This window comes from Labrus bergylta, chromosome 11, assembly GCF_963930695.1.
Source record: "Labrus bergylta chromosome 11, fLabBer1.1, whole genome shotgun sequence".
Lineage (NCBI taxonomy): Eukaryota > Metazoa > Chordata > Actinopteri > Labriformes > Labridae > Labrus > Labrus bergylta.
The window spans coordinates 981812-995934 of record NC_089205.1 but is presented as its reverse complement, the minus strand read 5'-3'; the positions used below and the strand labels follow the sequence as shown (position 1 = coordinate 995934).

The following is a 14123-nucleotide window of genomic DNA, read 5'->3' as shown; positions in this document are numbered from 1 at the left end:
GTGTTTTCTAAAATACAGAGTTTACATGATAATCAATCATAAATAGACTTGTAATCAGGTAACATACAGAGACAAAACACTGTTATCGTGTGTATTTTACAAGTGCATGTGTTCTCTAGACAAGGCTGTCTAGTGTCTCTTAAAACGTTTTTCCCTGTTCCCTCTCTCCTTCACTTGTTTCCTCCCGTCTCTCCATGCATCTCTGGTGGGAGGGGCTTAGTGTGAGTGCTGCAAGTAATGTAGGCATGGATGCGACTTAAGAGACTTATGTACCCTCTGTATGTTGTCATAGGAAAGAGAAGAGGACATTGATGGAGAGAAAAAGAAAGGCAACATATGATCAGAAACTAGAATCAATTTTATCAGCACTCAATGCACTTGAGAAATAAGGGAGAGGAAGTGGGGTAGATAATGCATTGAGAAGCAGGTTGTACTGACCTTGAGGCTGCAGGGCAACATCCTCCTCTCACACAGATACAAGTAGTTTTATTCAACTCAACACTGCCCTATCCCCATATTATTCCTTTAAAAACTGCAAAAATAATACATTTTGAATTTACAGCACAATACTGTTAAGTGAATCTACAATCAACCATTCATTCTGAAGTCAAAACACAACACAAATAAAATGTTTCTGTCTGTTTCTGTACTCTCTTATGTCCTTCCTATCCAGAGTATGGACTCTTCAGACTTATCAGATGGCCCGATCACACTGCAGGAATACTTAGAGGTGAAGAAGGCTCTAGCCTCCTCAGAAGCTAAGGTACAGCAGCTGATGAAGGTCAACAACAATCTGAGTGAGGAGCTACGACGGCTTCAAAAGGAGGTAGGGAATATAAAGGAGGGGGAAAAAAGGACAAATCGGGCCAAAAAGGTCAGAGGGGTCACCATAAGCAGAACCTCAGAGTCGAGGAAATATGTAGCAGAGGAGAGGGCTGAAAGTTGTTTTTTTACCTTCTGTAACAGCTGTAGAGTGCAAGTTATTCAATATAATAACACCCATTTGCCTTTCACCATTGCCTTGTTGATCATCATTAGCTTAATGTTTTCATTAGTGGCTGACCTGTGACTCATTGACCTATTTATTGCCACTTTGATCAGGTAGTCAAAGAAAAGGGAGACATGCAGATTAACAGCACACACTACAGACAACAAATACTATAGTGAAATAAGGTGGTAGCCAACAGTACCCTAATGCAACTGAGCCCTCATTTCCCCTCATTGCTGAAAACAAATGAAGTGCAGGACTGTGGTCTTCAACACCGTTCTAACCTGTCCTGCCATGCAACACATAAAGTGTCTTGATCACCCATTCCTACCATGACTTAATCTGTATGAGCCTTTTACTAAACCTGTGATTGTGGATGCTTGTCTCTGACTATTCAGTTGACCCCCCTTCCTTTACCCCCCAATGCCCCTCCCTATGTGCCCTCATCCATCCTCTCATCCTCCCCCGCTCCCTTCCTGTTCTATAGATCACACGGATGCAGACTGAGAACAGCGTGCTGCGGGGGTGCCAGCAGGCTGGGGGCTCAGCTGGCTATGGGGTAGGGGTGCCTGGTGGAGGAGGAGGGGTAGGAGGACAGTTGCAAGGCATCGGGATGAGGGGGGGGATAGATGGAGGGGGTCTGGGTGGGTTTGGACCAGGAGTGGACCCCCCTGTACTCTCTGTGCCCTTTTCGGCTGTCCCCCACTCCTATCACCACCGGAGGGACCGCCAGGCATTCTCGATGTATGAGCCAGGGGCGGCCCCGAACCCCACGGCCCAGGGTACCCCAGCCCTGGACTCCCTGGCAGCCCGCCTGCAGCCCCTCAACACACCCAGCGTAAGTTAGAACTTCCCTGCCCCCTTTAACTCCCCACCTTCTTTTGGGTGGCTAGAGGCTCTTTCCTGCCTGTTTGATGGGTGATGTACTCATCACTATATCCCTTCAGTATTTCCATTCCTACACCTCACTTTCAGATCCTTCTCTTTTCAAGTTCCAGTTGTGCATGATTTCCATTTAAATGTGAAACAATAAGACCATACTCTTTGATCTTTCACACTATAAAGGAAAAGTACATGATTGTGATGTTAAGAAGAAAGATGGAAGAGGGGATTTTGTTTTCTGGTTTGGTAGCCCTGTGGAATACCGTCCACACTCTACCTTGCCTTGCTCCCTTTAACCTTCACATTCTCAACTCTTCTTGACCTCCAAGTTAGCTCTCCTCCTTCTGGACAGCTTTATTACTTAGGAGTTTCTATAACCACCTCTATGTTTAAGTACACATACTGTATGTCACACACACATACACACACTGTGTGAGCAGCAGCCTATTTACAGAGAACACTATGAAGTCCAGTTCAACATTCCCTTCCACAAGATTTACCTGTTTGTTTGTTTTTCTTTCTGTCTGTCCTTTCACCTGTCTGTTCGTTGCTCGCTGAAGTGCAGCAGTGCATCCTTTGTATGTAAGCATTCTGTCTGTCATTGCATTTTTTGCTTTTGGATCACTTATAGGATTCTCTCACGTGCAACTATGCCTCACTGCTGCTTAATATTCATTGTTTTATTGGAGATCAACATTAGTGTTAATGTTTTTGTAGTGATTGTAAAATGTTTATTAGCAGCTAGTTTAGTTGACAAGTGAATATATATTTTAGCGTTAGCAGTTAATAAAGACGTAGTGCTGATGGGGTGATGAGTGAGCTGCAGAGCTGTTTTGGAGCAGCTCTAACCGACCTGTTTTGTTTTCCTTTTTTTATAAAAACACCAGTGTCTGCACTTTTTATTCATACTTTGTCTACCTTGTTCTCCTAATATTTTATTTTCCACACACCTCTCTTTCCTCTCTTTCCTATCTTGTCTCTATTTCTCCACGTTGCTTTCCTCTTTCTGCCCTTGTCTTCTCCTCCATTCACAGGTAAGGAGGGGTGGTACCGGGAGTCAAACAGCTTTTGGAGGCCAGCATCTATCTGGATCTACAGAGATTGGGAGATACATGGCAAGTCCTTACAGTTTTAAGTTTACACTTTAAACTGTCATGATCCCTCACCCAGTCATTGAGATATGTTGTTAAACCTTGAACACTTTTGAAGAAAGAATAATACAAATAATTCCTTAATGTTTAGGTAAGGTCCTTCTTGTGTTTGTGGGAGTATTTATTTATCTCTTTAGGAATGAGTTGCTCAAACGTTTTTGCATGATATTTGTTTTCTTCCACAGGTCCCTAAACTGGAAAAGCATGGCAGTGGCACTGACAGTGACTATGACAACACACAAATGTACGAACAAACACTAAGGTAAGACCCACTGCTAGTCACTGTACACTCTATGTTCAGTTTTCTGGAAATCATTTGAATGACTTGCAGTGTTAAGTTGCAGAAGCCCTCCACTGATACATGCCCCCTTTAACTGTCAGATGTCTTTGTTTGTCAGAGTTGTTGATAAAACTATCGTGTTTCCCATGTCAGTATGGGCCGCAGCAGTGAGGAGGAAGGTCGTGGGGAGTCTGAGGAGGGAGGAGGTCGAGAGGTTGGGGAGCCAGATCCCACCCTGCCCTGCACAGAGGATGTCATACTTAAGACTGAGCAGGTCACCAAGAACATCCAGGAGCTGCTGAGGGCCGCTCAGGAGTTCCAGCACGACAGGTTAGACATCCCAGATATGAAACAGTGACAATAAACATTTGCTGCCTTAGCCTTAAAACTATACTCCTTATTGTATCAAGTGTTTATCTCCATTGGATCACACAGTGAAAAGTCACAGAAACACATTTTGACCCCCTCATTAACAGCTGCACCAGGTGAAAGCTTACATGGTGTGTCACAGCTCAGACTCAAAGATGGTTCAGTTAGTTTATGCAAGTTCACTTATTATACATAGTCTGTAAAGATTAGTCCTAAACATCAATTTGTAACAAACAGCCTGATTACCTAAATAATCATGTGTGCACCTTTTTCTTTAGCTTTGTCCCATGTTCTGAGAAGATTCACTCTGCAGTCACAGAGATGGCCTCACTCTTCCCCAAAGTAAGTTCCTTTTGTCCCTTTCCCTCTCTTTGTGCTCTCATGTTCTTGATCTTATTTGTCAGAAGCTGCCGTCTGACTTCAGCATTTGAATCACTTTGTTTCTCCGTAGCGCCCAGCACTGGATGCAGTCCACTGCTCCCTCCGCCTCTTGGCTTCCAGTGCCTCACGGTTGCAGTTGGAATGCCGTAAGGCAGCTCCGTCAGAGCCCGGGGCACCTGCAGTAGACTACCAACTTCTAACTCAGCAGGTCATCCAGTGCGCCTACGACATTGCCAAGGCAGCCAAGCAACTGGTCACCATCACCACTCGTGAGAAGAAACAGTGATGCAGACAACACTATCTCTCCCAAAGGGATGGACAGATGGAGAAGAGAGCGAGAGAATGGATCAATGCATGAGTATGTGGGAAGGGAGGCATTTAAGATAAGGAAAGATCTGTGATATTATGGCATTATAGATTGGACCAGGAAGATGGAGAGAATGAAAGGATGACCCAATGAAGCATGGAAAGATAGGAAGATGAATGGAGAAGGAATCTGATGGAAGGCAAGTAGGTTGATATTTTAGAAGTCACACCATAGACAAGAGGAAAAGGTCAAATTCACAAGTGTAGAAGTGAAAGTAGGAAAGGATAAATGGAAGGATCCAACATGAGACTATGGCTCGCTGCAACCATAAACTGTTGGAATCAAATGTGTTTAATAATCCGCTTAAACTGTGATAAGCATTCATGGAATATAAATACAATGTTGATATAAAGTGAACTGGATTCTAAGATGTGGCCGCTTTATTTATTCTCAGCTGTCACTGGTCAGCCTTCCCCCTCCCCGTTAACCAGAACTATTGAGAAAGGAATGAATGTATGGTATGAAAGAGGAACAGTTGGACCAACCATGACATACTCACACCTTCTCCATCCCTCTGTCCACTGAGGAGTAAGGACATGTTCATACTCCTGCCTCTCTCTCTCTCTCTCTCTCTCTCTCCTCTCCTCTCCTCTCCTCTCCTCTCCTCTCCTCTCTCTCCAATAATGAGACATGAAGAGTGTGCAGTGCAGAGTCAAACCTCTGATCAACACCCCGAACATATGCTGGAACATAAGCTTTTCTCTGACACGTCATCCGATGACCCGGTGTTATTGTTGGTAACCTGCATGATCTGTTATGTTTTATCTTCGTTCCTCTCTTTTCTTTACGTTTGTTTTTTTTAACTTTTGAATAAGCAGATTAGTTTGGTCTGCACCTCTGGGGAGAAAATGTATGCTTTACACAAACACTTACACTGGAGTTATTGAGATGTATTGTTGTTTATTTGTATCTATAGTTTTACAGAATGTCATTTTGATTCATCTCTTCCTGTATGATTATTTTATTGTCTCTAATATGATACTCATTTGCAGAAATAGGGAGAAAGATGGTGAGCATGTGCAAAGCCTCTTACTAGGATTAAAGTAAACTTGCACGCATATACACATAAAGTTACAACCTGTGAATGGTCCTTACAAATTCTCATGCACTACTTTTCTGAGTGACAGTTGTGATATGTCGTGTGCCAAAGAGGTTGTACAGTTGCCAAAGAACAAAGAAAGGATGGAAGAGCAGATTTGTTGTTTGGTTTTGATTTCCCTTCATACTGTAACCTCTTGGTGCATTTTTACAGGACCTTGATCAAAACCTTTTGTTTTCATGTATCCTCAGCTGTCATTTTGGATTTATTTTATAAATTGCCTCATTTAATTGAACCAGTGGAATCATCTCAGAATCAGTCTGTTATTTATTTTTGCTGAGCAACACAATAAATTTTGTCCAGTTTGCTTATGGTGTTTATCCTCCCTTGTTATGCTATACAATTTTTTTTTTTTACATGTTGAATTTGCTTTTGGGTGCTTGTATTACACAGCAGTCATCATTTGCAAGTATGGAAACACTATAAAGTTGATACTGTACATAAACGTGTATGTTACACTGGAGAAGATACTCCCAAATTGAATTGGATTTTGCTGCCTTAAGGGTACTTGATAACATCTGTGATGGATACATTTAGGCTTGGACTCTTCGGAAAGCACAATCAAGATCTTGTCTGTCATTGCCTTCTGAACTGGTTCTCAGAGATACTAGTTGTTTCTTCTAGCTTCTAGCTGTGTTTGAACTCTGCCAGTTGGGGACAAAGCATACCATTTTTTTTCCTGAAGATGCTCTCATTTTTACGCTTCAAATGTTGTTTTGCTGTGCTGAACAATTTTTGTCACACCTGTTAAAAAAGGAAGCTCATGGCATCTAGCAACGCTCCCCTACTTCTGATTTGACCTCTCACCGTCTCCATTGATTGGACGATGGTTTCTCAAAGTGTTTGTGGCTTCATTAGTTATTTTGCAATGGTCTGTTGTAAATCATGCCCTGTAGTCAAGTGTTCACTGTAGATGAAATTTACTTGCATGAACTTTCCCTCAGTGCATCTAAAAAACTGTTTTACTTGTATGACTGCCTTTAAGACAAACTCTTAGACTGATGCTCGACAACCTTCAGCACTTCTCTGTGCACTTACTTCCTCTTTTGTTTTTTCTTTCCATCTTTTTTTTCCCCATTACGTCAGGTCAATGACTGTCATTGTTCCTCAGTGTGGTACATGTTTCGCCATAGGGAAGGTTTAATATCTTAGACAGAACACATCCAGAAGACTATGGAAATGTATTCTTGTTGAATATCAAATCAACATCATCATCTCTGTGTAAATGAGTTCCAGTGGTATGCTGCATTAAGACGGGGCAGAAGAAAAGATTGTCCCTTACGATGATTGCCGCAGTTTATGGAATAGAGCAATTTATACAAACTCAGATTTTCATGTTATTTTGTATTCTTTAGGGTTTTATCTGCAAGATCATTGTTTCTGTTTTGGCTGAAGTAGGCTTTGGTTGTCTATTGACCAAACCTTCGATTGACTCCCACGTCTATATGTATTTGTATTTATTTAAAGTCTTGAGTATACTGTGGCATTACCTCCTTGTGTTGTAAGATTGTACTTATTAAGGATCCTAGCAGAATCCAGAGGGAGTGAAAAATGAGAAATGTTTGATTCATGTGATTATCAAGCAGCTGGGTGAAGTAGGATTTGATGGTTTGATTTGGAATGGGTCAGAACAGGTCTGAAGCAGTCTTTCTTTTAAAACAACATACAGTTTCAGAGGAAGCTCTAAAATGTAAATGACCTTCGGGTGACTCCAGAGAAAATGTGAAAGCTTCCGTGGGTTCATGTTTGATGCACTTTCTACACCTTTATCATTCTATCCCCCTTCAAAACCCACAACCTCAACTCATTTTTTTTTAAAAAGATTATATAAAAGTAGAGAAAACAATAACTTAGAGGTCAATCGTAATGGAAACTCATAAGCTGTACATTTGTAATAAAATAGTAAAACAAGTTGTTGTCCTGGCTCTTTTGCAGAGTTCCCACTCTTTAGGGAAAAGTGTAAAACTTTGTATCTTTAAAGACAGTATCAGTCAAATGTTCGTCTTGCTGAAATGATCATCTTTAATATATTATTAACAAATGATTACTAGAAAAATAAAGATTCCCCAGATTGATTTTTTTGTGATAATAAATCTCTAAAAATTTAATTTTTTTCCCAATAATATTTTGACGTTTCATTCAGTTTTACTTGACAATCCCTATAATTGGGCAATAATCTGAATACCCTAAAAGGTTAGTCATCAATAAGGTCCCGGTTGTCCCCCACCAGGTTCAAGACTCTCATTCATTCTGGCCAGGCCTTGCTCAAAAAAGAGGTCATTTGATCTCAAGCAATTCTGCCTGGTAAAATAAAGGTTAAATAAAAATAAATTCATCCTGAATTTAATTTGACATTATTATGAAACATTAAGACATTTGACTGCGTTACATTGACACTTTTTCAGGATTGTTATTTCTGTACTCAACACTTTGCAACATTCAGTAAACTTCTTACTAACATACTGCACGTCTGAACAATATGAATATCATCATCATTGTATTGTGTTTAAATAGCCAAAGAGACAGTGGGAGTACTTCCGCTTACTTTGCCTTCAGTTGATCAATTCTGTCTAAATTTAATGTAAAGCACCAAAGACATCAAGACAATTTGTAGTATTTGTAAACTTATAAACCCTAAATCTGATTACTGTTCTTGGTTTAGTTGATTCTTCTTAAGCAGACTGATCAATAATGCTACATCAGCTTTATGTTTCTCTTACAAGTTCTCAACAATAAATCTAGTTTTCAAGTTAATAAAGTTGTTATTTAGGTCACTGTTGACAACTATACATGCAGTTGTAAATGCTCTTGATTAGTTTGTGCTAGACTAAGAAAACAGCCAATATCAATTTCACCGGATACCACTGCAGTGTAGAAATCTTCTACAGAGCATAGATTTAAAGAAAAATCAATATATAAGGTTTTTTTTACTACAATTTTGATAGAAGAAGCCTTGAAAAAATAATACATATCAGTCTATAACAGGCCAGGTGCGGACTTGTTCATGGTGTTAAAACAGGAGAAGAAATCCCAACACCCAAAGCAATTACTTCAAACATCAGACTCCACACTGAAAACTTCTGTCAAGGAATTTATTGTCGCTGTAAACCCTTTTCTTGAGCCTCTTCAAAAAACCCTCCCAAATGCCACTTATCAAATTCCTTCTGTTGAATGACAACAGACTTTTCCGAGCATGTACAGAAATGGGTCATTTTAGTTTATTCTAAAAAGAAGCATTAAAACATGCATCTGGTCCAGAATAAAGAGGCAAGTGTTGCTCTCTCGGGGGCTGAGATCAAATCTCAGAAAAATGCATGAAAGCAAAAATAGATGATTGTATTCACTCATCCACAATGAGGCATGCTGTTGGAGGTTGTTTTATTGTACCTATATTAAAAACCACATCACCTCAACATTCAGTAACAAAACAGAGCAATGCCCAAATACATTATACAAGAAAATAAGTTTTTTAAAATCACCTAAAGAGCCCTTGTGTTACCTTTGTAGTTATTGTAGATTTGTGTAATATGTATATTGTGATAAACAATGTAAACAGACAGGAGAGCTTCAAGCTGAAGCTCATGGGGATATAACCTAATAAAAATAATCAAAAAAACATTAGTGTTACTTAGAACAGCAACTTGCATATTTACATCCTCAAACTTTGCAGGTAAAAGCAAAATCACATTTCCAAAGGAAAGTAAAATATGTCATTGACAAATTGTGACCTACACACTTAATACAATCTTAGGACTTGTCTTTGGACTCTTGCATAGTACTCATAGGGATGTTTATAGGGGTCAAATGTTCCTTTTGATTCTCTATTTTTGCTTTTGGGCAGTAGTTTGGACTACTTACAGGTTGTTGCCAAACTCCACTCTTTACTTCTCCCACTTGTTGGGAGACTTGTTAGGAACGTTTCCTTGTTTATCTATAGAAGTTCTTCTGAACTGGAAGAGCTCGGCAGAAGAACACACTCCTGTCTCCTACCCCTTCTCTGCCTCCTCTTTGCAAGTCGTATCCTCCTGTGGATCACATCTAGAGGAAACATACACAAACAGGTGATAACAAAATAATTGTTCAATTATATTAGAATACAAATGAAGTCACTTTCTAATCTACGACTATGTTCATGGTTTCGTGTGTTAAAGAGCATAATCTCTAAAAACTGATATTAGGGTGCACAGAATAAACCCGGGAAGATCTTAACATGATCCTAAAGGTACAGAGTTGTTGGAGGCTCAGAGGATGCACACATGGTGCCTCAAGCCTGTGAGATTCACCTACCTGCTACACTGTCATAGTCCTGCTTTGGGTCATGCCAGTACAGACTGGGTGATGTCCTCCAGTGACGGTACAGGCGTGTGTGAAGCACTGACAGGGTGAGGAGAACCAGGAGGAAGCCGAGTGCTGCTGCTGCCCACAGCGCCTCCTCAGTCCTGGGGGTCCTTGGCAACCCCTTACTCGCAAAGCCAGTCTTCTCATCTTTGTTGTGCGAGTGTGTGTGTCTGTGTGTTTGCTGCTGCTCTGACTCTCTCTCTTTAAAAACTTCATGAACCTTTATCAAACTGTCTGCTGAGTGTTTCTCTTTGGACCCTGTCATAACATGTTTCACATGTTTCACAGAGTCTGTACCTTCTTTTGATTTGATGACCAGGGATTCAGTCCAGGCAGTAGGCCTTTGTAAATCAAACCTAGCTAAGGGTTTTGGTCTTCTCAGGCTGATGTTTTTATGACTGTTCTGTTGAACTGCTTTGGGTAGTCTGGTTTTTTCAGAATCAGTTTTGAGTGCAGTTTCAGCCACATTGGACTCCAGAACAAGAGAAGGCCTGTGTGTTAGGATCTGATTTATATTTTGGATCTTAAGATGTGAAGGAGCTTTGTTTAGACCAAGAGCATATGAGGGAGTCCTGTTCTCCCACCGTGACATGGCTGATGAGTCAAGTGTGCCATCGTTGTTGTTATGGGCGTCCTCTGTCCTCTTGAGGGGGGGTCTGCTAGTTCGGTTAGACCTGAATTCATGTGTAGTGTTTTCTTTATTGTTCTTTTGTTTCCCTCTGATGCTAGCTCTGACATGCCTGTGTGTCCCTTTGTCTCTTAATATCTTTAAGCTCTCTCTCTTCTTCTGTGACTCCACCCCTTCTTCTATGGTTCCATTGTGAGAGGAAATGGTCCGTTCGCAGCATTGCCTCAGAGACTCCTGTGAATTTATAACAACATCTACTAAGAGTCATCAACAGGAACACTCAAATAAATCAGCTGTGTTGTTTTTACTGCGATCAGAAAGTAAAACCATGAAGTCAACAAACCTTCAGTTTAGCTGGCTCTTCCTCGAGTCCCCGTCTGTGTGTCTCAGCTGAAGACGTTAACAACAGGTTATACTTTCTGCTCACATCAACAAACTTATTTCTCCTGGATGTTGTTTTCTCCAACCAATCACAGACATGTGAAGTGGCCATGGTGGACAGCTCCAAGGTGCGACCCCAGGACACCAAGGCTATTGGCTGAACACAGGAGACAAGTTAAATGAATTATAAACAAGAGAAAAAGAGACAAAAAATGTGTAAATTACATTTTTAAGTCATTTGTTATATAATTCTGGCAAGACAACTCAACTGCATACATAAAGAAAACCTATTTCTGTTTCTGTTTTTTTTCCTTTTTACACTAACAACGCTAACAACGACAACAGTCAGTCTACATTTCATCTGCTCTAAAAAGAAGTCATGTTTAGGTATTTTTCACACTTACACAGAGATTGTTAAACCCTTAAATTTGTAATAACACTGGCTTTATCTTGCTTTGTCAACACTAAATAAGTCCATAAGTTATTGACTGTTGTTAAGTCACTTCTTATAAAAGTCTGAGGTCCCTTACAAGTGTTTACAGGACACCAGAGGAACAAAGGTTTGGACTCACTGTGTGCTTACTGAGCTGTTTATGTGCTGTGATGATGTAGTGTGGCAGACAGGATCGAGCCAGGACAGACAGAAGTAGACGCTCATGGAGAGGCGCACAGGGATGGTGAAGCAGAACAACAGCTTCATGCTGTGAAAGAGACAATAAAAGAAAAACATTTACCTTTCATTGTTTCCATGCTCGACCAAAAGACAAAAAAAACTGAATACATTTTTTCAACTTCACACTCCTGCTTATTACAATTTAATATTGACTACTTTGATTTCTTATGGTAGCAGAAGTACAAAAAATGTTGCTGTAAAAATGATACAATCAACCTTTCTAAATGAAGAGCGTTGAGCGGTTGTATTTAAAAAAAAAGGGATCTAGCTACTAAACTAAGAGAAACATGATTATCTCTCTGATACAGTATGTGTAATGTGGTCATTGCCTGTGTAGCTGATGTGTCTCTTTGCAGATGCCCTGAACAGAAAAGTCAGTTCATTCATTTAGGGTACTTAGCAGTATGAAAATAAATGCTGATGCAGCAACAAGTGCTGTTTGACTTTGTAACTTACGTGTAAGTTATTGAGCCAGCGTTGAGGAGGACAATACAAGTATTCTCCACTCTCTGCTCGTACTGGTCTGTAAGCTCCACTGCAACATAATACACAGAGAAGCATCTTAATATCTACAAAAGCCCAGGCAGGAATATGTGTAAGGACAAATGTTATCTGAAGACACTTTACAAAAAGAGCACTTTGTTATATATGATGTTATTACTATAGTTATCAGTGTCTCTTTACTTGACAATATTCACTTTGATAGAATACAGGACTCAGTCTCCAGAGCATATTTTCTTGCCTGTTTGGGATGGTGTAGTTGTATGAAATAGATGAATCCATACAGAAGTGCCTGGCTGGCTGCAATGGAGAAACATGTATCATATGATAAGTCATCGAACATACCTGGGTAAACACTCAGTTATTACTCACACATTGACTCCATTCTGGCTTCAACAAGCACATTTCAATACATCAACAAAAACATGTTTTAAAAAGGCTTATGTTGTGTTTGTTGGAATAAGTGTAACATTTGAGATATTAAATGTGTCACTGAGTGTTACCACATTGTACTTTAATATGTAGGGATATCTATGTTCAAATAGACATTCTTGTTAGAAAGTCAAAGGTTGTGAAAAGTAATTTGAAAAGTATCCTCACCTCAGGATCATACGATGTGTCAATGACAGTGGGATGTCTCTGTGAAGTATCCTATGAGAGATGAAAACAGCTTTAAGCCTACATGTACGTGTATTGTCTATTTATGTTCTTTAATGATTTGTTTGACCTGATTTAAACAACAGGATTTACCACAACAACATGTTCATCTTAGTTATAGTCTGTTTGAACCACAGAGACTTGATGTTCATTATGATGTGGTGATACATTTACCTGACTGGACACTGGACAGTCCCAATGATCATCACCCACAGGAAGGTCCCTCTCTAAATACAGCTATCACACACACACACACACACACACACACACACACACACACACACACACACACACACACACACACACACACACACACACACACACGTGAAATTGAGCGCGTGCTGCCTATAATGACTGATCTTTACTTATATCCTTCACCAAGGGGTTAGGATAGATCCTACAGTCCTACCTTTCCATCGTCACATCGTGGACCAGGGGACTCTGGAACACCGGACCGACCCCACCTGACCCAAAACACGACGAGCAGTGTCACGGTGAGCGGTGTGGACATCGTGGGGTTCAACGTGGCGAGTCAGGAGACACCTACTCTTCAGAGTCTATCAAGGCCAACATGTAGTTAGTTATCATGGCTCACAAAGTGACTTTACATAAAGTGTATGTCCATATCCACAGGTCCATGACGTAGAGCGTAGCCCCTCCCCCCGTGGGTAACGCGTCACTTATTCAGTTAGTTTATCTACATGACAGTTTAATTCATCGAGTTCAGGTATTAAACAGAGTAAATAATTATGTAATACTTTTACAACTTCGAATCACGGCTATCAAGTAATCAACAATATTACAAGAATGATTTCCGTATTCTTTTCAAAATAAAATCCTTTCATTTTCTTGTATCGTTTTCCAGCTATCATGTGGAGGTTACTTTAGATGTAAAATATTCACACATATATTTATCCTAAGTGGTTGTTGCTTTTCGCTGTAATGTTGTTGTTGTTGTTGTTGTTGTTGTCTTCGTGTAGTATGCTGGAGCCTTTTATTTTGAGCTTTGAGTCCAGTTTGCGGAAGTACACGGGGTCTTCGCAATCCTTGGTAAACGAGGCGGTTCAACTACGGAACCTTGAAGGGAACAAAATACAAAGTTTTGAGTTGAAAGCTACGCTCACCCCAACTGGGGGGGGGGGGGGGGGGGGGGGGGGGGGGTGAGCGATGCAACAGCATATTGATTTACAACCTTTTTGTATCTGAGAATGATTGTCCTATAGACCAAAGGAACACATCACTACGACGGAGGATTAGGGCCACGTTAAAAACATTATTTTTTTAATTTCGAGTTTAAACTCGTAAATGTACGAGTTCAAGACCAGCCTCGCAAAAATGATGAAAGTAGAACTCTTAAAGTCGTTTCCTCTGCAGACAGCTTCCTCCCAGTCAGTGTGGTTCTTTCTTCAGTTTTTTGCAGAATCTTTT

At 40.4% G+C, this 14123-nt stretch overlaps 2 protein-coding genes across 6 annotated transcripts in view; one reads left to right on the top strand and one right to left on the bottom strand.

The window, feature by feature from the left end:
* git1 (G protein-coupled receptor kinase interacting ArfGAP 1) overlaps positions 1-7428 on the top strand; it is a 29862-nt gene extending 22434 nt beyond the window's left edge. For 2 of the 4 annotated variants that reach the window (XM_020644552.3, XM_020644551.3), the window contains 7 exons: positions 674-826; positions 1476-1826; positions 2905-2985; positions 3207-3283; positions 3455-3631; positions 3949-4012; positions 4122-7428. In XM_020644552.3, the coding sequence (XP_020500208.1) occupies positions 674-826; positions 1476-1826; positions 2905-2985; positions 3207-3283; positions 3455-3631; positions 3949-4012; positions 4122-4337 (1119 nt within the window). In that variant the 3' untranslated portion in view covers positions 4338-7428. The remainder of the gene's footprint in view (positions 1-673; positions 827-1475; positions 1827-2904; positions 2986-3206; positions 3284-3454; positions 3632-3948; positions 4013-4121) is intronic. The other 2 variants (XM_029279465.2, XM_020644553.3) reach the window with 2 other exon arrangements.
* A 1450-nt stretch (positions 7429-8878) lies between these two features.
* Positions 8879-13735, bottom strand: tp53i13 (tumor protein p53 inducible protein 13). Of its 2 annotated transcripts, none has more exons than XM_020644549.3 (9): positions 13105-13735; positions 12870-12932; positions 12639-12689; positions 12280-12338; positions 11994-12072; positions 11448-11565; positions 10827-11021; positions 9805-10717; positions 8879-9555 (listed from the first exon to the last, which is right to left on the bottom strand). In XM_020644549.3, exons 2-9 carry the CDS (start codon positions 12899-12901, stop codon positions 9449-9451), a joined length of 1554 nt encoding a protein of 517 aa, XP_020500205.1. In that variant the 5' UTR covers positions 12902-12932; positions 13105-13735; the 3' UTR covers positions 8879-9448. The 2 variants fall into 2 exon arrangements, with proteins under 2 accessions (XP_020500205.1, XP_029135294.1); XM_029279461.2 differs by having other exon boundaries at positions 11437-11565; positions 13105-13730.
* Positions 13736-14123: the final 388 nt, after the last annotated feature.

Excerpts from the sequence above, each read along its gene's own strand:
- tp53i13 (XM_029279461.2), bottom strand. The coding sequence starts at position 13,206 with ATGTCCACACCGCTCACCGTGACACTGCTCGTCGTGTTTTGGGTCAGG. Across the intron at positions 12,933-13,104 it reads CACGATGTGACGATGGAAAG|CTGTATTTAGAGAGGGACCT; the intron begins GTAGGACTGTAG and ends TGTGTGTGATAG. Across the intron at positions 9,556-9,804 it reads GGACTATGACAGTGTAGCAG|ATGTGATCCACAGGAGGATA; the intron begins GTAGGTGAATCT and ends TGTTTCCTCTAG.